At 35.3% G+C, this 25620-nt stretch overlaps 1 protein-coding gene, 2 non-coding genes and 1 pseudogene across 3 annotated transcripts; 1 reads left to right on the forward strand and 3 right to left on the reverse strand.

Moving 5' to 3' along the window:
* Positions 1-361: 361 nt before the first annotated feature.
* On the reverse strand, positions 362-1089 carry LOC105643944 (uncharacterized). Its single transcript, XR_002285524.3, has 2 exons — positions 952-1089; positions 362-833 (listed from the first exon to the last, which is right to left on the reverse strand). It is a non-coding gene; the product is annotated as an uncharacterized LOC105643944 (transcript).
* Positions 1090-10356: 9267 nt separating this feature from the next.
* Positions 10357-24445, reverse strand: LOC149498992 (uncharacterized; annotated as a pseudogene).
* Positions 13859-20825, reverse strand: LOC149498993 (uncharacterized). Its single transcript, XM_089717310.1, has 7 exons — positions 20802-20825; positions 19421-19593; positions 18711-18973; positions 18090-18140; positions 17069-17702; positions 14824-15173; positions 13859-13863 (listed from the first exon to the last, which is right to left on the reverse strand). The coding sequence occupies exons 1-7, from the start codon at positions 20823-20825 to the stop codon at positions 13859-13861; spliced, it is 1500 nt and encodes a 499-aa protein (XP_089573436.1).
* LOC149498994 (small nucleolar RNA R71) lies at positions 21129-21234 on the forward strand. Its single transcript, XR_016319054.1, has one exon. It is a non-coding gene; the product is annotated as a small nucleolar RNA R71 (small nucleolar RNA).
* Positions 24446-25620: the final 1175 nt, after the last annotated feature.

Here is a 25620-nt window from a genome sequence, read left to right on the forward strand (position 1 = left end):
CCAACTCAACCCACGTGCAGCCATATATAGTCTAAGCTATATATACCTCATGTCTTTCTTGTGGCGTAGTAGAGAACATTATAGATCGAATAAATCTTTGTTTACCATATATTAAAAGCTTAATTAACAGTCAACTATATGTAATCTGATTGGTCTTCTCACTAGTGTAAGGAGTAAAAGATTTCGAGTTCAAGTTCTCTCGATTGTAAGAGTTTTCACCAATTTGGTAAATGAAGGGAAAGAGCCCATTGGACCTCCTAATAATAAAATAAAATAAAATAAAGCTTAATTGACTAAGAAAAAAGGCACAAACTATATATATAGAGAGTACAAATTAAAAAAAAAAAAATCAGATAAATAATTAAAAGAAAGAAAGAAAGGCGAATTAAATTGATTTCACATATGGGAAATAAAAGTGAAAAGAAAAATTATAAAAGCAGAAGAAGAAGGAGAAGAAGAGTTAATTAATGAATGATAAGTAGTCTTAATAATTAATTAATTCTTGGTGTTAAGATCTTCGTTGAGAATATCAAGCAAAACGCTGCTCTTACACTTGGGGCATTTAGGATCAACATCTGACAGCATAACGTACATGAGACATCGAGGACAACCGACCAGCAACAGTGAAGATGAACTGCTTTCTGGACTACTTGTCGTTTCTTGATATGACACGCATGAACTCTTCGGTGACATAATTAATTCAGACGACGATGAACCACCACCTGCAGATTCTTGTTCTTCTTTAGCTTCGTCGTTTTCATTGTTGGCCAGAGATAACTTCAGCTTCAATTCCAACTTTGGGTTCTTCTTTCCTCTTCCACTCATTTTCAAATCTGATATAAAAAAAAAATAATTAATTCCTCGTACCAAAAAGAAACAATAATAATAATAGTATATTAGAAAAAAAGATGATTGAAGAACTGAAAATATATATACAGCTGATATGCCTACCAAGAAAATCTGTCAGGAAAGCTTTGTGATGTTCAATTTGGATATTTGGTTGTTATATATATAGAGAGAGAGAATGGCGAAATGAGGTTTCTTTAATTATAATTAATTAATTGTGGAGGATAAGCAGGAATAATAACTGTACTTAATTATTGAAAGAAAATATAGTTGAAATTAACGGAGCAAATTTGGTCCCTTTTTAATTTTTGTTTTTCAACATTGTACGTCAAATAAACAAATAATTACCATATGTAGCTGTACCTAACACTTGCTAATTCTAATTTCCATATATATATATATATATATATATATATATATATATATATATATATATATATATATATATATATAGTTCAAAAATTAGAAAAAAAAAATTAAGCTTGCAAAATGGTTAGAACTTTAAAATCCTTTTGTTCTCTATTTTGACTGGTTTGTTTTATGAATAAACCCATCAACCCGATCCAGGTAAGTTTTGTCTAGATAAAGAAAGTATAGTCGATTTGAGTTAAATATATATTGGAGAATAATATCGATGATTGAAACCCATCATAATATCGCTTTACTATGATAATGTATGTATTTAAGTATTTTAAAGAATTATAAATAATTATTTTACAATTTCATCATTGATTCCGTGTAAAAATCTTAAGTGATATTATATGTTTTGGGACAGAAAAAATAATTAACCCATTATAAAATGTTTTGAATTATTTATAATAGTGTCTCAAATGTGGTCGATCCAATATTTTTCCATTTTGCAAGTTCTTGTTGAAACAATTAATTTGCTGATGTACTAAATATCAAACTATAAATTTCATTCATTAAGAGGTATTGAATGTTGACTTTTCCTAAGAAAAAAAAACTCAACCATGTTTTGGTAGTAGTGAATGATTAAATTGAGTGTCTGATGAACTTTGGAAACTCTTCGCCAAATCAGCAAATTCTATCCTTTCCGTTCTCGTCATATTTATTGCAAAAATAGGGTTACCAACTTGGACAAGTAACTTACTTTGCGTCCTTGTTTTCCTAAAAACTAAATTAACCGACGAACTATCACGTATTACCACGAATATTTTAAAAAATAATTTATTTTAAAATATTTGTTACACTTATAGTTTTAAGGAATAACAAATTTTTTTTTCGTGTTTATCTTTTGTATATAACTAATAATTATTACTTTAATTTAATGATTTTTTTAGAGAATAAGTATTAAATTAAGGGTAATGTAGTCAATTTACTCAATAATTTCTTATAATTTAGACAAATTTAATGATTTTCTTAAGAGACGTGAAATTTCAAATGTAATAAGTATTATCGAAAGAGGTAGTATCAACTTCAGTCATAGTAACATATACTACCTCCATTCCTAAATACTTGTCACATTTGTAATTTCATGTCTTTAGAAAATTATTAAATTTGTTTAAGTTACAATAAATTATTAGATAGATTGAATATATTATCCTTAATTTAATATATCTAAACACCAGTTTGAAAATTTGAAGTAGTAATTATTGGTTATATATAAAGGGTAAACATGACAAAGAAAATTTATTACTACTTGAAATCACAAATGTTACAAATATTTTAGAATATTATATTTTTTCAAATAGGATAAATATTTAGGAATGGAGGTAATACTTTTATATAGATTAGACTTGTTTAGACCCTATTTATGGGCTCACTCATGGAGCAAATTAATAAAATAGAGATTTTTTAAAATATTATATTTTTTTAAGTATAGTGAGAAATACTTTCGTTTCAATAAAATATTATTTTTTATTAATTTAATTCATGAATAGACATCTCTTCCAAAATATGGAAATTAAAAAAAAAAAAAAACTTAGGTTATGTTTAGTCAACATAATGGAATATAAAGTTATTTTGATCAAAGTTATTTTTTGTGCAATGTTTACGTTAACAATGTTCTTATTATTTCACATAATGTTCCATTATGGCTCATCGTCGTTTTAGACACGTATTGTATGGAGGACTAATACATCCTTTACGAACCATAATAGGAGGAGGCTCTTTTTGATGATGGTGCTAAGTCTGAAAATCAATGATAAATACTAATTCATAAAAAAATTAATTATTTATAATATATTAAGAAATTTTAGAAAATATTTCACGCAAACTTACTCTATCTAACTAAATATTTTCCATTAATTTTGACTAGGATTAGGAATAAATTTAGTCAACTAAACCTATTAAGTTAAACCTTATCCTTTCAAAAATATATTAAGTTAAAAATAAAATTTTAACTCTACTCATTTATAATTATAATAAAAATTTATTATGACTCGTTTACGTATTCAAATTTGAGTTTGAGCTCAACTACTTATTAAATGAGTTCCATGAGTGGTTGAAATTGGACTTACGGAAATAGAACTTCAAGCATTTCACAAATAGTTTCATTGATTTACAAATTCAACGTTGACCCAGCCCCTTGTGATATATTAAAATCATTTAATATTATTTAAGTTGGAACGTCTTTTTGCTACATCATCATGTGACATTTAAATAAAAATATTAATTTAATAATGATAAGTTTTGAGTGCCAATTTTTTTTTAAAAAAAAAAAAAAATATATATATATATATATATATATATATATATTCTATTTTATTAATCTTTTCTTTTCTGTATTCGTCCCTTGTAATTTTTTTTATTTATCTTTATATTTTTTATATTCACATTCAATAATATATGTTATTTTACTTTAGAATATTAGAAATTAATTAAAAAAAAGGAAAAAACAATAATTAGTATGAAAAGGGCGTTAATTTAGTACTTGACTAGTAATGGTTGGTGTAATAAAGCAGAAAGTAAAAAGTAAGGTTTAAGGGAAGGTGAAAGAATAACTAAGAAAATTTAAGTTTACCCAATTTCATGGCGGAATATAATGATCCAACTCTCAATTTACTAAGGAAGTTCAACTTTCATTTTGTTGCTTTAATGATATTTAATAACCTAATTTAACAGCTTAGCTACCCTAACAATTTTTCTCATCACTTAATTAAATTTATGAAGAAGATTTCCAAAGCAAATAGCATTTATAGGAAACGGTAAAATAATACATAGGGTTCAGCATAAGGTTTAATGGAACTGAATTCAACTCAACCACATGTCTTTTTGTGATAACCAAACCAAAAACTAAATATTATAAACACAAATAAAATCCAACTGAATCGGTTTAGGTTTGATTCAATTTATTTTGAATTGAATCAATTATTTTATGCAATAAAGTAAATTCGATTACTATGTATGATATCTGAACAAAGACAAAATATTAGATGGTTTTCTCTGACGATGATCGAATTAGCAGTATATTTCATCAAATTAGAATGAACTGGATCAATTCAATTTTAATTACAAACCGATTATGTATCACCCTTAACGCAGAATGTCAAAATAGGTTGATGAATAGTGTTTTTGTCGATTCAAATAGATTGGTAGATTATGTTCTTATTGAATTGATATGATACAATGACACAATTAAAGTTAATATGAACACTATCTATTTATTAATCGTATTAAATATTAAATTCTAAGATGATACAAAATTTAAATAAATTATATAAACACAATATATGTAATATGTTTAATTAAGTGTATCATAGAAAGATTTTAAAATTCAATACGATCCACTTAACATATAGTATTGGATATATATTTATTTATTTTTAATATTACAAAAGCTTACACTATTAGTATATTTTAGGTCAATTTCACAATATATTTAATTAAATGGATTGCAAGTCAATCTGTTACATAACTTGCTTTAATTCATATTATAAAAAAGTCAATCTATTTATAATATGAATGTATTAAGATTTAATCCTAACACATTAATTTTACATGTTTGAAAAATCATTCCCACGTGTGATTTTGACACCTTTACCACAAATGGTATTGATCCATCCATATTATTATTATTATTATTATTATTATTATTATTATTATTATTATTATTATTATTATTATTGTTGTTGTTGTTGTTGTTGTTAGGCAACTAATTTGAACAACCATATTGAATTAGCCTAAAGAGTTGCCAATGTTTACTCAAATCTTTCACACAACAAATTGAGTTATGGCGTGTCCAAAAGGCATATCAACCCCAACTCTCTCCCCATTGGATCAACGGTTGACGATGGATTTATGACGTCCCTTAAAAAAACGATGATGTTAATAAATGGAGGATGACATCAACTTTTCTCATTCAATCCTTATACATTTATATAGAAATAAATTTAGTTACATATAAATTTAGTTAAATAAATTTATTTAATAAATAAATAAAACTTATTTAGTTACATATAAAATAAATATGGTTGCCAATTACAATTTGGTAGCAACAAAGTTGAAAATTTTTTACACTAAAAATTTAAAGAATTTTACTGTTGAAAATGCGTTTTTTTGGGTACAAAAGCTCAAAACAGAAAAAAATTTTAAATGAACAAAATTCAACGATAATATGAAGAAAAAATGAATAAGGCATTAATTATATAGATGGAGTTACATTATATATATTTTTATAAGGAAGCGGAGACTCAAGATCAATTGATTATAGCATACTGCTTTAGACCCAATGGCGAGGATTCGAATTTGTCCTCAGTCATTTTATGTATTTTTTTCTTTTTCTTTTTCTATTTCTTTTTATTTTATTGTACATTAACTTTTTTTTTCCATGTTCATATTATTTTTTGCTTTGTATTTTTTGATCAAATTTTGAAGAAACTGAGATTAAGTTTCATTAGAAGAAGAAGATTAGAGAGAAAAATATCTCTTTATTGTATTGATTGTAATTGAATAAGAAGATATTTACATTGTGTTAGCTATATATTGTATGTAACAAGAAAACTACAGATAGCAAATCTATAACCGTCAGCCAAGTCAGCAAGTGTTGTTAGACTGTTTGTTAGAGTGTGGTGGGCTTTAGTATTGTGAGGTCTAGGTTGAATAAATAATTTTGGCCCAATAAGTAGGCCCAGGGTCTCATATACTATTTCACCCCCTCCTCAAGATGGTATTTGGTAATCGGGTCAAACCCATCTTAGATAGGAGTTTCGAAAAAGATAGAAAGTGTAGGTTTTTTGTGAGGATATCGGCGATTTGGTTTTTGGAGGAGACATGGGAGGTTTTGAGAAAACCAAATATGTTTTGAAAAAATCGATATCGCTATGCTTCGTTCGTTCTTGAAAGACAGGATTGGCGACTATATAGGTTTCAGCTTGGTTATCACAGTGAAGGGTTATGGGTAATGGTGGGGAAATCTATAGTTCGCGAAGGAGGTAGGAGACCTATTGTAATTCGCATGTGGTGTTTGTCATGCTCTGATATTCCGCTTCAGCAGTTGATCTGCTTACAATTGACTTTTTTTTCCAGGACATTAAAGACTCACCTAAGAAGATGCAATACCCACTTAGCGAACGGTGTGTGGTTTGGCAAGCAGCACGGTTAGCGTCGCAGTAGGCTTAAAGGGTAAGATCATTTGCTGAAGGAAAGAAAAGTCCTAAAGCCAAAGTACCATGAAGGTAACGCAAGAGATGGACAGTAGCTTGGAAGTGTCTTTGGCAAGGATGCTGCATGAACTGACTTAGCTACTGGACACCGAAGATTATGTCAGGTCTCGTCATATTCAGTTAGAGTAACTGGCCGACGAGACAATGATATTTCTCCGGATTCGGTAATGGATCCCCCATGTCAGGTAATAACTTCGAACCTTGTGTAAAAGGTGTATGGATAGTGGTTTGGTCAAGACCAGCATCTTTTAATAGGTCTAAGATAAATTTTCATCGGCTTAAACATCATCCTTTGGCTTGATCTAACAATTTCAAGCCCTAAGAAATATCTAGTAGGGCCCAAGTCTTTGATTGTGAAAGTATTCTATAGGTCTCTTTTAATGGCAATAATTTTATCTTTTGTTGGTCGCGTGATAAGTTTGTCATCCACATACACAATGAGTGCAAGAAAATCTGCATCTGAACCCATAGTAAATAGGCAGTAACTGTTAGGAGATTGTTTAAAACCATAATTGAGCAAGGTAGTGGTAAGTTCTTTATTCCACTGCCTGCCAGCTTATTTTAAACTAAAGAGACCTGTTAAGCTTGCAGACCTAACCCTAATTAACTTTGTCATAGCCTTCAGCAGGAGTCATATCACTACAAAAAAAAAAAAAAAAACGGCATTTTGCGACCGACAAATCGGTCGCAAAATGCAAGAAATCGGTTGCTAAATTCCATTAGCGACTGATGAACATCGGTCGCAAAAATGCTGGTCGCAAAATTTTTTGCAACCGATTTTTTAGTCGGTCGTAAATTTGCGACCGATATTTCGATCGCAAAATTAAAGAAATCGGTCGCAAAAGTTGGTCGTATTTGCCGTTGGAAACGCTGTCGTAAATTGGTCGCAGAATAATTCAGTCGCAATTATGACATTCGGTCGCAAATTGTAAATTTAAATTTTTTATTTTTTGTCGCTAATCGGTCGCAAAATCCAAAAAAAAAAAAAAATATTATTATAAAATCATAATTTTAAATTGCACCTGTGAAAACTGGCATATATATATATATATATATCACAAACGCAACTCAAAAACTATATAAAAATGTAATTGTTATATATTGTACTGAACAAAATGTCAAAAAACAATTGGAAAACTAAAAAGGTCCAAAATCAAATGTACGCGGTTGCTCAGATGCCGTATACCTTCCTCTTCTTCTCGCCCCCTACAGCCTCGAGATAAAGTGCTACCTCGTCAATTCTTGACTCAGCTTCAGATTCATCAGTCTGAGAAGATACAAGACGCTCCCGAGCTGTAGTATAGTTCTCCTGAAAACAAAAAATTAATTAATCAATGCAATTACAAGCTTTATTATATTGAACTTTGTACATCTTCGCAACAAGTAGAGGGTAAATGTAAATATTATTCATTGTTACTTACATTGACGCTCACCGCACGTCTGTCGACAAACGTATTAAGATCGTGGTCCTTCGTGTGAGTGTATGTAAACACCTCAATCGGTTTTGGCTCACGACCTAATTGTTCAGCCTGTAATGAATTTTGATGCATGATATATTAATATATATAGTGTCCTTTCATTAAACATCAGTTTCATATACTGTGACTAGTTGACTTACTAATAATCGAGCTGTCTCTATAGCAGATATTGATCCGCCTGTTTGTCGAGAAGGTCCTGCTCCATCACCGCCAGTCTCACTGCGCCTGTTTTGTGCAAATATCTCCCGCTTTCTCTTGAATGCAGGATCCTCCCAAGCCTTTTGCCAGCTCTCCCATATCTCCTGAGACACGCACTGCTGCTTCTTACCGTTTCTTCTCATCCTATAGGTGAAGTCAGCATATCGATCAGCGCATAACTTCTCCCAGGCCACTTTCAGCATAGCCGTAATTGCCTCGTCCCATATGAAATGCTTCTGCAAAAAATGAAAAATAGTGTTTGAATATTATGGAGTTATCTTGATGAATTGTAAACATTGAATGATGATATAACTTAAACCAAAGCGTACCTGAAACTCCTCCCAATAAAAGTCTTTCGCCTCTTGTGGTACGGCATCCCATGTGTATCCTTCTTTATGCAGATGTAGCTTGATTATCATCATAATTTGCCTCGATGCTGGAGAAGATGGATATATGCTGAGAAAAAAAACAAAAGTGAAATATAATTAGACGAAACATCACAATCTGAACAAAATATGCCTTTGGAAAAAGTGAATAAGTACTTACTGTCCTGCTACCAAACTGAGGCTAATAGGTGGATCTGATGAAGCTGCAAAAGAAGTGACAAATGCTATTAATGCAGATAATTAATATATAATTGAAATGACAGTAATGACATTTATGATTACCTTGCACAGTAGGTGACTGTGCAGCTGGTGGAGACTGTACTGGTCCAGAAACGGGGGTAGAAGACGAAGGAGCAGAATGAAGTGATGGAGGCAGTACTGGTCACCGAGCAGAGGATGAAGCCCTAGACATACCTGAAGAAGGATGTGATGGCGGCAGTACTGGTCGCCGAGCAGAGGATGAAGCCCCAGACATACTTGAAGAAGGATGTGATGGAGCAGTACTAGTCGCTGAGCAGAGGATGAAGCCCCAGACGTTCCTGAAGAAGGAGGGATAGACCCTCCTCGTCCACGGGCACTGCATCCTGGGCCACGACCTCCACGCGAACCACTGCCGGACGCGTCTGAATCAAACGCTCTACCTCTAGCCATCTGTACTGCAGATATCAGAACCTTGATAAAATGAATTTATACAATTATATGAATTGTAGAACATGTGGTGAATATTAGTAAAGAACGTTAATAACATTGAAATTCTTCATTAATAATATTAATTAGATATACATTTATCAATTTGTAACAGTAAAACTGCTCTAAGTATTAAGTGTCTTCAATATCATCTGCTTCCTCCTCCTCTTCATCTTCTTCCTCTTCTTCATATTCGTCTTCTGAGGTACCCATGATGATTTGATCTTCTTCCTCTTCATCATCCGATGCTCCTATTTCAACATAAGATCGGCTTTCATCATCCAATCTATCCGTTAAATCTTCAACAACTTGCATCGGTTGCGTATCAACCCTTACTTCTTGAAATGGCTCCGATACTGCGAGTGAAGCAGATTGTTTGGTTTCAAGTGCATGAACAACTGATCTAGCCTTGATTTTACACACTGCCATCCAATCGCAACTATCTCGTTTAAACGGTGGATATGGGACATAGTACACCTGTGCAGCTTGCATTGCCAACACAAAAGGTTCATACTTTGTATATCTTCTTCTTTGATTAATATCTACCGGATTATACTTAGGATGAACCTTCGTGCCAACGTTTGGCATAGGATCAAACCATTCACATTTGAATAAGATTGTGCACTTCATTGGTAGGCCTGGATATTCTAACTCTAAAACCTCAACCAATTTCCTATAAAAATCGTTTGACACGTCACTGTAGTTTGATCCCTTTATGCAAACACCGCTGTTCATTGTCTTTCTGCTTCTCCCATAACCCTCAGTGTGAAACTTGTAACCATTTACAAAGTAGCCAGAGTAGGCATTAGCAACTGGTAGAGGTCCCTTTGCTAGATCCGTAATGAATCTGTTACCAATATCGATTCCCGAGCTTCGAGCCTATGGGAAATAGTAATGATAGGAGTGAGATTTAATAAATGTACATTTCATGTTGTGTACATTGAAAGTAATTTACATAATATTTGAACCATTCTGCAAATTCGGAGTCCAGTTTTGCATCAACTGCAGTATCAGTCAAATTGGGATTTTGAAGCCGCAAAAGATTGATATATTTCCTATTTATCAACGAACCAAATTAGCATAAGTGTGATTTAACTACGGCCCACACCGGGTTTAAACTGTCTACAATATGTATACTTACTGTACAAATGGTGTAACCTCTTCGCAATTCAATAAAATATAGGTTTGAGCCGCTCGTATCTCTGCATCAGTCAATCATCTTTTTTTTGATTTACTAATCGTACGCCTAGGATAGGTGAAAATTGAAAATTGTTAGATTTCCTTCAAACTCAGATTGTATTGGATCTCCTCCGTCATCGTTACGTGGCACTCTCCGATGCTTGGTGAAAACATGTTGTTCAAAGTAGTATGAACAGAAGGTGGAAGATTCTTCCACCAAATATGCATTGCAAATTGATCCCTCGACCTTTGCCTTATTACGCACATTCTTTTTAATTTTCTGCAGGTGTCTGTCATTATACAATGCCAATATGTAAGTATGAGTTCAAATAAATGATGTAATGATTAGAATGGGATGTTAGTGATTAACCTCTCAAATGGATACATCCATCGATATTGTACCGGTCCTGCTACACGACAGATGTTCCATAGAATCAAAGAAGCCGGGTGGAAAAATTCGCTCCAATTTGCACAACACTAATGGGATTTCTCACGCTAATTGGTCAATATCATCGCATCGGATAACAGTCGTCATCAATTCCTTGAAAAAGAGACTCAATTCTGTCATTGCTTCCCAAATTTTTCCTAGTAATAATTCCCGGAATGCCACAGGGATCAATCTTTGCATGAAAACATGACAGTCATGGCTTTTCATGCCAAACAATATGTACTTCCCCATGTCCACACATCTACCCATATTTGAACAGTATCCATCTGGAAATCTTAATGATTGTAGCCCTTCGCACAATAATTCCCTTTGGGGTTTATCTAAACAATAACATGCCTTTGGAAACTTACCAGTAAGTACAGATTGCTCTAGTTCTGGTCGACGACAAATTTCCTTCATGTTGACAGCGTTTTTCGCAAGTGTACGAAATCGCAACAAGTAATATAGAGTAAGAGAGTATCGTATCCACAGGGATTGTTTATCAATTACCAAAATTATGTTAACCTATTATTATTTAGACGATGATAGGAGAGATTTGCTGTAAAGTAAATAAAATTTAAAGTAAAAACAGAAGAGATCAAACACAAAATTCAGGTGAAAAGAAATCAGAGGATTAAGCTACTAGGCAAATTGATTTCACTTAATTCTATCCAGCTTATCTTATTAGTTCATTAATCAACTTTAATTGTTCAAGTAGGAGAAACAACCCTAAAGTTATTAACAAGCTCTCCCGATTTATTGTTAGCTATTCTATTCCAGTTTAATTACCTATCTTTAATAGTGAAATTAAACATAAATCAGATCATTAGGTTTTATGGTTGTTTTGTGAGTTCACAACTTAATAATTTATTAACTTATGAAAACCCCCCTTGAGTCAAGCCATATAGCTTCCGCATCAAGTTATTATTCTCAAGTAAATTATTATCTTTTTCATATCAATAACCCTTCTCCCGAATGTGATTATTGAAATAATTCAATCCAGGGGAGATTTTCTGCCTGGAAGCCTTAAGCACAATAATAAGTTATAACAAGAACAAAGAAAAATAAATCTAATATTATAAACTGGAATCGAATTAAATTACATCAAATCCCTAGTATAAGAGTTTAGCTAGACATAGTAATTAAATTACACTCAATCATACTTGTATCATTCATCATATTTAAAGACAATAATAAAGAAAGAAACAAGATGAAGAGTTTAGAATAAAAACTGTATCACAACTATGTTGATGGCTTCCTTGAATCTTAGCACAATTAATTGATGCTTGAAATCTTTGAGAGAGAGAATTATGTAAAGAAATTGCATAAAAAACGAGGTCCCTTGTCATGAGAAGTTCCTCTCTTTATATAGAGTTCCTGAAGGCAAGTCTGACTCCTTTTAGGAAATAGAATCCTTATTTAGTGCAAAATCCTTTATAGGAGATCATGACTGTTTAGGCTCTTGATTTCTTCTTCATTAGGACTCCTTTTTCTCCAAGAATAGGTCCAGGTCTTGTTTAGTGTGTTTAGGAAACTCCCTGAAGTCGGCCCATGTGAGAAAAAGCTTGATTTGCGTATTAAATTCACGCTGGTTCCGCCTGCACAGCACGGGCGTGCTTCATGGCACGGGCTGGGTGTGCTTTGGTCTGGAAGTCTGCCTAGTGAAGCACGGGGTGTGCTAGGTAGCACGAGCTAGTGAAGCACTGAGGCACGGGCGTGCTACAAAGCACAGGCAGGGCGTGCTCTTCTCTGGAAGTCTGCCTAGTCTTGCCATGGGCGTGCTATGCTTGACACGCCCTGGTCCCATTGTAGCACGGCCGTGCCTTTTGACACACCCAGGCCGTGCTCTCTTCTGTCTCTCCCTTTGTTTCCTTGGCTTCTAGCACGGTTGTGCCTTTTAGCACGGCCTGGGCGTGCTGGAAGCTAAGTGTCTTGTATTATAAAGCTCTTTTCTGCGCCAAATTCCTACAATTTTCTCTTAGATCAAGCGGATTAAAGATCAAGGAAGCTTTTGAACACAATTATACTAAAAGTGATTTACAATCAAATTAAAGTAATAAAAACTTACTAAAATTCTAATAAAAACTATATAAAAAAAAACTATAAAATTAACACTTATCAAAATTCCCCAAACTTAATCCATTGCTTATCCTCAAGCAACAAAACTAAAAGAAAAATAAATTGACGGCACTAGTTTAACATGGTTGGAGATGATTTCAATAATCTTTTAAGATATCATGATTAGTAAACAAGTGAATAAACTCAATCGTTCTCCATGCTATTCATACTCAAGCTTGACTTTTATTTTTGAAATAAGCACATTCATTAAGTAAAATATAAGTTCAAAGAAATTGTCAACACTAATATTTATTCAAATTATGATAAATAGGACATGAATTATCTAAAGATTTTTTCAACCTCTTAAAAATAAGACAATTGATAGTGCAACAGCGACATTCCCATATGCAGAATTAGTCATCCTTTCTCCACGATTTAAATGCATACGATTAAAAGATCAAAAGGTCTTTATTTTGGGTTGTAATGGGGCTTTCTTGGTGCAAATTTTTGCTTAATCAAAAGAAGGGATAAAAGGGTAGTCAAAGAGTACAAAAGAATGTATAATATTCAAGATTCTATTTTAATTAAACTTTACTAGTTCTAGGGAGTGTCTGTTTTGAAACTTCCTTACTAGCTAGAGGCATCTTGTGCAAGGTCTTTTCTTAATATTTTGGCACTTTTCTTCCTTGCTTTTCCCATTCTTCTTGCATTCTTTTGATTGCTTTTCATGTGCCTCTTTCTTGATTCTTTCTTCTTTTCTTTATTTGCTAGTATTAATTGATGAGTTCTCCCTCTTTTGTTGCTATATTCTAATTAAAAGTCGAATCTTTTAATCATACAATCCTTTGTACTTAGGGTAGGAGATTTGACTTTGGCTTTAATGGCTCGGTTCATTGAGGGTAAAGAAGAAAAAAAATTTAACGGTTTAAGGCTTCAAAGTTGGTTTCAAAGGTCATATATTTTCATTTAGGTGATCTAGGCTACATATAAGGATCAACAAAAATTGCCTAAATCATCTCTTTCAAAATGTAAACATTTAAATTTTTTCGCCTCGAAGGGAGTTCTAATTTTTGTTCTAGGGATGCCAAGGTTTGAAATACTTTAGAACAAAACACACCTATATATCATAACTTTCATAAAAATCAGTGTTTAAAAGTCTAGAACAAATAGTTTAGATCAATAAACATGATTGAGTCAAAATTTCAAATTCAAAACTTAAATATGCTAGAATTGAGAATCAACTATATTTAACACTCATTACTAGACATGAGAGCCTTCAAGCTTACTTGTAATCATTCCAAACATGTTAAACAAAAACAAAAATTTTAGCCAAAATTCCCTTCCCCCAATTCAATCAATCACATTGTCCCCAATGTGCATAAATTCCTCAAACTTATTGCATTACTAGAAGAAAAGCAGTAAGAGAGAGAAAATAAACCTTACCAACATTGTATTGATCAATACAATAGAACGGGTGGAATGTGTCTTAGCTAAACGAGCAACTAACATTAAGAACAAAAACTACTAAAAAGTTATAAAAATTCAAATAACAAACAAACTAAAATGAAAGCAACCAAGACAATGTATTAGAAAAATTAAACAGAAATAAAACAAAAGAAAAGAAGAGTGAGAAATCCGTCAATTCTCCGGTGGTGGGGGTGGCTGCAGAAGCTGGAGGATGGTCTGGAGTTGGCCTTGCATGGTGTCCATCTGAGAATCAAGACTGCCATTCATAATCTCGATGGACTGGAAACGGTCCGCGATCATTGTTTCCATCCCATTAAGGCGCGTGTCAAAGAGGTCCATTCGAGACATCATTCTTGCAAGGACTTCATCATTCGACATGTTGGATGTGCCTTGGAACGATGGACCAGCGCCGAAAGTACCTGCACCAAAAGAAGAGGTAAAAGGTGGAGGGTTATCCTCCTCCATGTTAGCACCATTTGCTGCCTCTGCTCCTGCCTCATCAGTATTGATCTCTGGAGCACCCACTACTCGGTATGCATCCCCGACTTTTTCAATCAATTTCATGTGGATCATAACATCTAAATCCAGTCTAGTACCACGCCCCCCACCGACACTATCATAAATTGGCCTAGCCGGGTTCCAAACCTGTAAGTACCTAGCAATCCGGGTCACAAAACACCCCACCATTATAGCCCCTTTGTCGGCTCCAGCCACCCTCGCAAATTTTTGGCAGAGCCAATAACCAACATTCAACAAAACCCCATTTTCAATAGCCCACAGAAAATATAATTCCTTCAAACTTAGCACCCCGTCGCTCTCACTCCTTCCAAAAATGGTATTAGACAAGAATTTGTGAATGTATCGCAAGGAAGGTTTTTTTAATTTGGAGGCTTTTGAATATCTAGGATTATAATTCACTTCACCTGTCAAATTTTGCCAAGTATTTCGCGCACTAAAATCACTAGATATTTGTATCTGGCTATTGTCTGTAGGAAACCCAAAAATGTGGCTAATTTCATTCACAGTTAGTTCAAAGTCTTGACTAAAAAGCCTAAAGTTAACCCTGCTTGGTGGCGAATCAGGCAAAAACGGAATAAAAGCGTGATAGGAACTCAGAAATTCTAGAGTGAGAGGTGCATAAACTAAGTCCTTCATGTCAAGAAATTCCCCCCATCCTATTCTCTTAAGTGGTTCTAACACAATATCTCTAAGACCCACTTGTGCTAAGGCAACCTCATCAATAAATCTATTCGGTAAAATAGGCCGAAGAGATAATTTTGTGTACCTTTCTTGTTGATCGGATGAGGCAAACTCGAATGGAAGTGCCAGAGGTGAAGGAGGTTGAGGAGCCGTGGAGGACCGCGTAGTTGAACGCTTTCGAGCAGCAACGGAAGATGCGGGTCTGCTACGTTTGTATCTAGGAGATATTGTTGGAGTTGATTGTATGAAAATTTTGGGTGGAGAGTGTTTGATTTGAGAGAAGAGGGAGAAGAAAAGAGAAAATTTTGAGAGAAAAGGGGTGACGGCTAGGGCGTGCGAGATGGAAAATGGAGGGTTTGGGGGCGTGCTCTTTAAATAGGGGCGCCAATAAATGAGTTGGTCTGATCGTGGCACGGCCGTGCTGATGAGCACGGCATGGGCGTGCTTTCCTCTGACCTGTAAAACAAAAGAAGAGGCATACCTGGCACGGGCGTGCTTCTTGGTACGCCTGGGGCGTGCTCCTCTCTGACCCTTGGGATGCTGATTATTGCGCAAGTAGCACGGGCGTGCTATCTGGCACGCCTTGGGCGTGCTTGTCCCTGCCTCTCAAGTGATCTTTTCCCCCTTTCAGTAGCACGGGCGTGCTACTTAGCACGACTAGGGCGTGCTCTTCTCTGACCTGCAAGTGTGTTTGTCCCTTTTCTATGGCACGGGCGTGCTAATGGGCACGCCTGGGGCGTGCTCTTCTCTGACCTTCAAGTGTCAGCACCCTGGAAAAATGCACGGGCGTGCTTCGGGGCAAGCCTGGGGCGTGCTGGCTTCTCACCTCATGGCACGGGCGTGCCATTTAGCACGGCTAGGGCGTGCTCTATTCTGGATTTCCACCTTTTCCTACAAAAAAATTCTAACTAAAAACAAAAGAACACTCATGGATAAAATTTGGGAATTTGATAATTAAAACAGAAAATAAAATCAAATGAATGGAAAGAAAACTTAGCAAGAAAAGTAGATGGGTTGTCTCCCATAAGCACTTTTGTTTAACGTCGTTAAGTTCGACGCACTTATCCTAGTTTAGGCTAAGCAAGACCAATTGTACTCTTGATGGGTTCAAAGTTTTCATTATGATAGCTTCTCAAACGTTGAGCATTTACCTTGAAACTTCGATTCGACTTACCATCCACTATTTCAATCGCGCCATGAGGAAAGATTTCCTTGATTGTGAATGGTCTAGACCATCTAGAGCGCAACTTACCAGGGAATAACCGGAGTCTAGAGTTATAGAGCAACACCTGTTGGCCTACCTTTGGATCCCTCATGATAATGCACTTATCGTGCCATTGTTTAGTGCGATCTTTGTATATTTTAGCACTTTCATAAGCATGGAGGCGTAGTTCATCCATCATGTTTAGCTGTAACAAGCGCTTTTGTCCCACTTCTTTGGCATTAAAGTTAAGAAATTGAATGGCCCAAAACGCCTTATGTTCTAACTCTACAGGAAGATGACAAGCCTTACCATACACCATGCGATATGGAGACATACCGATAGGCGTTTTGAATGCCGTTCTGTAGGCCCATAGAGCATCGTCTAGCTTTTTGGACCAATCCTTTCGTGATTGTCCAACAGTGGTTTCGAGGATCTTTTTGATTTCTCTGTTAGTGACCTCTACTTGTCCACTTGTTTGAGGATGATATGGAGTACCTACACGATGAGTGACACCATATTTTGCAAGAAGGGAATCTAAATATTTATTGCAAAAATGCTTACCTCCGTCCGTGATTATTGCTCTAGGAGTGCCATGCCTTGTAAAAATGTTTTTCTTGATGAAGCTCATCACACTTTTGGCATCGTTATTTGGAAGAGCAACAGCTTCTGCCCATTTTGACACATAATCCACCACCACTAAAATGTATTGATTTGAATATGATGGTGGAAAAGGTCCCATGAAGTCTAGACCCCATACGTCGAAAATTTCGACTTCAAGGATGCTGTTTAGGGGCATCTCATGTCTCTTCGAAATGTTACCTAACCTTTGACAACAATCACAAAGACGAACATAGTTATAAGCATCTTTAAAGAGATTAGGCCAATATAAACCACTTTCTAGTACACGCGCAGCTGTTTTGCTTGCTCCAAAGTGACCTCCACATTCCATTAAATGGCAGAATTTAAGGACACTTTCTATTTCAGTTTCCGGTATACATCTTCTGAAAAGCTGATCACTGCAATACTTGAACAAAAATGGCGCCTCCCAATAGTAGAATTTGATATCATGAAAAAATTTTTTCCTTTGTTGGTAAGAAAAATTGGGAGGAGGAATTTTGCAAACAAGATAGTTAACTATGTCAGCGTACCAGGGGGTTTGAGCATTTGCTACTAGAAGAAGTTGCTCATGAGGAAAGCTTTCATTGATTTGTAGCTCGCTTGTATCTTCTTCCCCCAATTCAAGCCTGGAAAGATGGTTAGCAACAAGGTTCTCGGTCCCCTTTTTGTCGCGAATTTCTAGGTCAAATTCTTACAATAAAAGTACCCAACGAATGAGTCTCGGCTTTGCATCTTTCTTTTCCAGCAAGTATTTGATGGCAGAGTGATCTGTGTAGACTATTGTTTTAGCCCCGATTAGATATGCCCTGAATTTGTCAAAAGCAAAAACAATAGCCAACAATTCTTTTTCTGTAGTTGCATAGTTTAATTGTGCATCATTCAATGTGCGACTTGCATAATAAATAACATGCAACTTTTTGTCCTTTCTTTGTCCAAGCACGGCTCCTACAGCATGATCACTAGCATCACACATGAGTTCAAAGGGTAAAGTCCAATCTGGTGTAGTAATGATCGGAGCTGAGATTAACTCCTTCTTCAATCTGTTAAAAGCATCTAAACATTCTTTGTCAAAATCAAAAGGAACATCTTTAACTAATAGATTGCAAAGAGGTTTAGTGATTTTTGAGAAATCCTTTATGAATCTCCTGTAAAATCCTGCATGCCCAAGAAAACTTCTTATACCTTTCACTGTGTTAGGAGGAGGTAGTTTTTCAATTACCTCAATTTTTGCCTTGTCTACTTCAATCCCTTTTTGAGAGATTTTATGCCCTAAGACAATACCGTCACTAACCATGAAGTGACATTTTTCCCAATTTAACACAAGGTTACTATCTTCACATCGCTGCATTACTAAAGATAAATTATGAAGGCATGCATCAAAGGAAGAGCCAAACACAGAAAAGTCATCCATGAATATCTCAATAAATTTCTCCACCATATCTGAAAAGATGGACATCATGCACCTTTGAAAGGTTGCAGGGGCATTGCATAGTCCAAAAGGCATTCTCTTATAGGCAAAAGTGCCATAAGGACAAGTGAAAGTAGTTTTCTCTTGGTCTTCAGGGGCTATAGGTATTTGGAAGTATCCTGAATAGCCATCTAAGAAACAATAAAAAGGATAACCTGCAAGCCTTTCAAGCATTTGATCAATAAAGGGAAGGGGAAAGTGATCTTTGCGTGTTGCTTTATTTAGTTTTCTGTAATCTATACACACACGCCAACCTGTGACTGTTCTTGTGGGGATTAATTCATTATTTTCATTAGAAATAACAGTCATACCTCCCTTCTTTGGAACAACTTAGACAGGACTTACCCAATTACTGTCTGAAATTGGATAAATGATGCCGGCATCTAAGAGTTTAATAATTTCAGCCTTGACTACCTCCTTCATGTTTGGGTTCAATCGCCTTTGATGCTTGATTGAAGGTTTGTAGTCTTCTTCCATCAAGATTTTATGCATGCACACACTTGGGCTTATTCCTTGTAGATCCGAGATAGACCATCCTAATGCCTTCTTGTGCCTATGTAGAACCTGCAACAACCTTTCCTCTTGATCAAGCGTTAAGTGAGAAGAAATAATAACAGGAAAAGAATGGTTATCACCTAAGAATGCATGTTTTAAATGAGGTGGAAGTTGTTTTAGTTCATGCTTAGGTAGTTCCTTTTCTCTTTCAGTCAGGGTGCTTGGTTCGTTAATGTTATTTTTGACATGCAAAGTGTTCTCCACACATTCATCAACAACATCAATTCTAAAACAGTCTCCATAATCCATAGGAAGTTTACAAGATTTAAGTACATCAAATACAATCTCTTCCTGTCCAACTCTTAGAGTCAACTTACCTTCATAGACATCAATTAATGCTCTTGCAGTTGCAAGAAAGGGCCTTCCCAGAATTAGAGATCCTTCCCTGTCTTCATCAATGTCAAGAATAACAAAATCAACAGGAAAGATGAATGTACCTACCTTTACAAGCACGTCTTCTACAATTCCTCTAGGATATTTAATTGAACGATCTGCTAATTGCAAAGACATCCTTGTTGGTTTGAGCTCTCCCATACCTAACATCTTAAAAACTTCATAGGACATAAGATTAATGCTAGCACCTAAATCTGCCAAAGCCTTTTCAAAGTCAAGATTACCAATGTTACAAGGGATAGAAAAACTTCCTGGATCTTTTAATTTTGGAGGCAGTTTGTTTTGGATAATTGCACTGCACTCCTCTGTTAACATTACCGTTCCTTGATCATCAATTTTTCGTTTCTTGCTCAAGATATCTTTTAGGAATTTAGCATAGCTAGGCATTTGAGCAAGAGCTTCAGCAAAAGGAATATTGATTTGAAGCTTCTTAAACACATCCAGAAATTTGAGGAAGCTCTTGTCATCTTGTGCTTTCTTTAATCTTTGTGGAAAGGGAACAAGGGGAACATAGGGTTTTACCTTTTCTTTTTCCTCTAAGTCAATGATAGGCACTTTTGATTGTTCCTTTTCTTCCTTTTCTTTCCTTGGTGGTTCATCTAATTGTTTGCCACTCCTCAAGGTGATAGCCTGCACTTGTTCTTTTGGATTCTTTTCAGTATTACTAGGTAACGTACCTTGAGGTCGAGATGCCATCATGTTTGCAAATTGCCCTAGTTGAATCTCCAAATTCCTTATTGCAGCCTGCTGGATTTTATGGTTTTCCCTGGTTTCATTCATGAATTCCATGTGTGATTTGGAAAGAGCAGTGAGGAGGTCATCATGAGATTTCTTTTCTGGAGGGTGGAACCCTGGTGGTGCATTCAAGGCATTGTTAGGATTACCATAAGATAGATTAGGATGATTCCTTAACCTGTTATCATATGAATTTGAATAGGGGTAATTCTTTCTTCCTTGATTCATCACATAGTTCACTTGCTCCAAAGTTTGTGGATTTAAGGAGTCCATAATGCATTCCCCAATTCCATGTTGTCCATTGCACCTATCACACACTTGCATAACAGAATTTACAGGATTAGTAGTTAACATGTCCAATTTCCTTACCATGTTATCTACCTTGGCATTGAGTGCTGTAATGGCGTCTATTTCATAGACTCTTGCGGTTCTTCTTCTTTCGGTATTATTTTGGTAGTGGCTGTTGCTTGCCATCTCCTCTATCAACTCATATGCTTCATCAATTCCTTTCTTTTCAAAAGATCCACCTGCAGCTGCATCTAAAGTAATTTTGATGTTAGGAGATAATGCATTATAGAAGGTTTGTACCTGTAACCATTTGGGCAAACTGTGATGTGGGCACTTTCTTAACAAGTCTTTGAATCTTTCCCAAGCTTCATACAAGCTCTCTTGATCATGATGAGCAAATGTCATTATCTCATTGCGCAACTTGGTGGTTTTTGAGGATGGAAAAAATTTAGCTAGAAATTTTTGAGCTAATTCATCCCACGTTGTAAAACTTCCAGCGGGACACGATTGTAACCATGATCTAGCTTTATCCCTAAGTGTGAATGGAAAAAGTCTTAATTTGATTGCATCTTCAGAGACACCGTTTTGTTTGAAAGTGTCACAAATTTCCAGAAAATTGGTGATGTGAGCATTAGGATCTTCACTAGGCAAACCCCCATATTGGATCGAGGTAGAGAGCATTTGGATAATTGCGGGTTTAATCTCAAAGTTATTAGCTTCTACCCTAGGTCTAGTAATACTTGAGGTTGTCCCATTCAGATTAGGTGTTGTATAATCCCTTAAGGTACGGACCGGATGTTGAAGTGGTGGCCCGACTATGTTTTCGTTTTCGTTTTCGTTTTCGTTGGCCATGTCTGCTTGTTGTTCGAGTTTTATTTCTTGTGTTTTTCTTGCAGCGTTGAGCCTTCGAAGAGTTCGTTCAATTTCCGGATCAAAGATTAGAGGTTCAGTCTTCCTTGATCTTCTTTGCATAAAACACCTGGAAATAGTACTTTAAAGAAAATTAAATAAAAAGATGTCTAAATTAACAATAGGTTAATTCGTATTGATATTGATATGCCAATCCCCGGCAACGGTGCCAAAAACTTGACAGCGTTTTTCGCAAGTGTACGAAATCGCAACAAGTAATATAGAGTAAGAGAGTATCGTATCCATAGGGATTGTTTATCAATTACCAAAATTATGTTAACCTATTATTATTTAGACGATGATAGGAGAGATTTGCTGTAAAGTAAATAAAATTTAAAGTAAAAACAGAAGAGATCAAACACAAAATTCAGGTGAAAAGAAATCAGAGGATTAAGCTACTAGGGAAATTGATTTCACTTAATTCTATCCAGCTTATCTTATTAGTTCATTAATCAACTTTAATTGTTCAAGTAGGAGAAACAACTCTAAAGTTACTAACAAGCTCTCCCAATTTATTGTTAGCTATTCTAATCCAGTTTAATTACCTATCTTTAATAGTGAAATTAAACATAAATCAGATCATTAGGTTTCATGGTTGTTTTGTGAGTTCACAACTTAATAATTTATTAACTTATGAAAACCCCCCTTGAGTCAAACCATATAACTTCCGCATCAAGTTATTATTCTCAAGTAAATTATTATCTTTTTCATATCAATAACCCTTCTCCCGAATGTGATTATTGAAATAATTCAATCCAGGGGAAATTTTCTGCCTGGAAGCCTTAAGCACAATAATAAGTTATAACAAGAATAAAGAAAAATAAATCTAATATTATAAACTGGAATCGAATTAAATTACATCAAATCCCTAGTATAAGAGTTTAGCTAGACATAGTAATTAAATTACACTCAATCATACTTGTATCATTCATCATATTTAAAGACAATAATAAAGAAAGAAACAAGATGAAGAGTTTAGAATAAAAACTGTATCACAACTATGTTGATGGCTTCCTTGAATCTTAGCACAATTAATTGATGCTTGAAATCTTTGAGAGAGAGAATTATGTAAAGAAATTGCATAAAAAACGAGGTCCCTTGTCATGAGAAGTTCCTCTCTTTATATAGAGTTCCTGAAGGCAAGTCTGACTCCTTTTAGGAAATAGAATCCTTATTTAGTGCAAAATCCTTTATAGGAGATCATGACTGTTTAGGCTCTTGATTTCTTCTTGATTAGGACTCCTTTTTCTCCAAGAATAGGTCCAGGTCTTGTTTAGTGTGTTTAGGAAACTCCCTGAAGTCGGCCCATGTGAGAAAAAGCTTGATTTGCGTATTAAATTCACGCTGGTTCCGCCTGCACAGCACGGGCGTGCTTCATGGCACGGGCTGGGTGTTCTTTGGTCTGGAAGTCTGCCTAGTGAAGCACGGGTTGTGCTAGGTAGCACGGGCTAGTGAAGCACTGAGGCACGGGCGTGCTACAAAGCATAGGCAGGGCGTGCTCTTCTCTGGAAGTCTGCCTAGTCTTGCCATGGGCGTGCTATGCTTGACACGCCCTGGTCCCATTGTAACACGGCCGTGCCTTTTGACACACCCAGGCCGTGCTCTCTTCTGTCTCTCCCTTTGTTTCCTTGGCTTATAAAGCTCTTTTCTGCGCCAAATTCCTACAATTTTCTGTTAGATCAAGCGGATTAAAGATCAAGGAAGCTTTTGAACACAATTATACTAAAAGTGATTTACAATCAAATTAAAGTAATAAAAACTTACTAAAATTCTAATAAAAACTATATAAAAAAAACCTATAAAATTAACACTTATCACATGTCTGCTCTCGCTTTTGCATTATCCTTTGTTTTCTCTTCAATGTTTATGACAGTGTTGAACAGATTTTCAAACACATTTTTTCTATGTGCATCACATTAAGGTTATGATGGATAAGACGTGAACTCCAATATGGCAAATCCCAAAAGATGCTTCGCTTTTTCCACCCGCTATTCCTGCCAATTCTTGCATTTGCCTCATTTGCACCTAACTCTATAACTTTCATAAGCCCCAGATCTTCAATTTCTTGTAATATTTCAGCACCAGACTTCACAGGCGGAGGGGGTTCAACAATAGTCGTGTTCTTTCTAAAGCATTGTCGATTTCCCCACCAAGGGTGAGATTCTGGTAAGAATTTGCGATGACAATCAAACCAACATTGTTTACCTCCATTCTTTAGTGTAAATGCGTTAGTGTTTTCCATACAATGAGGACAACCCAATTTTCCTGTCGTACTCCACCCAGATAACATTCCAAATGCTAGAAAATCACTGATGGTCCAAAGTAAAGCAGCTCGCATTATGAAATTCTGATTGGTCGAAATATCGAATGTTTCAACCCCATATTCCCATAAATAATTAAGTTTGGCAATCAAAGGCTGCAGAAAGACATCAATTTTATGTTTCGGATTAGAAGGGCCAGGAACAATAACACACAAAAACATATATTCATCTTTCATACACATTGATGGTGGTAGATTATATGGTGCGACAATGACTGGCCATGATAAATATTGTTGTCCTGATTGGCCAAACGGTTGAAACCCATCAGTACAAAGCCCCAATCTAACATTTCTCATATTAGCAGCAAACACAAGATGAATGTTATCAAAATGTTTCCATGCTTCAGAGTCTGACGGATGAATCATTATACCATCCTCATATTCATGCAAAGCATGCCATGTCATGTGTTCAGCTGTCGCCTTAGATGCATATAACCTTTGAAGGCGAGGAACAAGAGGGAAATAATACTTCTTCTTGAAAGCCCTTGACCCTGCCGTTGATATCTTAGAAGATTACAAAACTTGCAGTCTCTGAATTTCGAGTCAACACCCCAGAATATCATACAATTATTATGACAGCAATCAATCTTTTCTACGGGTAGTCCCAATCCTCGAACTAATTTTTTTGTCCGATAAAAATTATCAACTATTGAATGGCCTTCAGGTAACATTTCCTTTGCTAACTGCAAAAAATGATCGTAACACCTTTCTGAAAAATGGTGCTCCGCTTTCATGTGTAGTAATCGTGCCACAACAGATAGAACTGAATGATTCTTGCATCTAGGCCACAGTTAACTGTTAGCTGCACTTAGCATGTCAAACAATTGTTGTGCTGCTACGTTTGGCAATTCCTCCATATCATCTCAATGACATTCTACTCTACTCGCATCGATTACCATATCATTGCATTGATTTCCATACAGAAATTGATAAGGCTGACCTTCTAAACTTACCGGAATGGAGAGGCCTGACCCACTGGCAACTCGAGGTTCACCATGATGTATCCATTCGTAATAATTTTCCACGAACCCATTTTTACATAAATGAAGTTTCACTGTATCGATGTTTAAGAAGGCTCTATTTCGACACTTCTCGTGATTACATGGACACCTCAACTTATTACCATCCATACAACTGGGATTACCAACTGCAAACTGTATAAACGCCTCCAATCCTTGCAGGAACTCTTGTCTTAATATCCCATTGACCTCGAACCTCCAGTACATCCAATCTCGATTAAGTCGCATTTTTTTTACCTAATTAACACTGTGTTTATAAAGGGCAAATTATATGTAATTGCATTAGTCTAAACCATCCTTAAACATGCCACAATGTAATGTTCAATTTACACTTCTAACTTACTAAGGTTATTTCTATAATAAGGGTAACTATATATAAATGTAAAATCACTAAGTTCATTAATTCACTAAGTTCATTTATTACCTTTACCCTAGCTAATAAAGGTAACTGTACTATTCCACATATTGACTTTTTTGGAAAAAAATTCGGCAGCACTTTGGTACAACACAATTAAATCTCAAATATAAATACACTTCAATAAACACTTCTATATCATACCA

The sequence above is a fragment of the Jatropha curcas genome, chromosome 1 (assembly GCF_041381405.1).
Source record: "Jatropha curcas cultivar XTBG-Jc1 chromosome 1, XTBG_Jcur_1.0, whole genome shotgun sequence".
NCBI lineage: Eukaryota > Viridiplantae > Streptophyta > Magnoliopsida > Malpighiales > Euphorbiaceae > Jatropha > Jatropha curcas.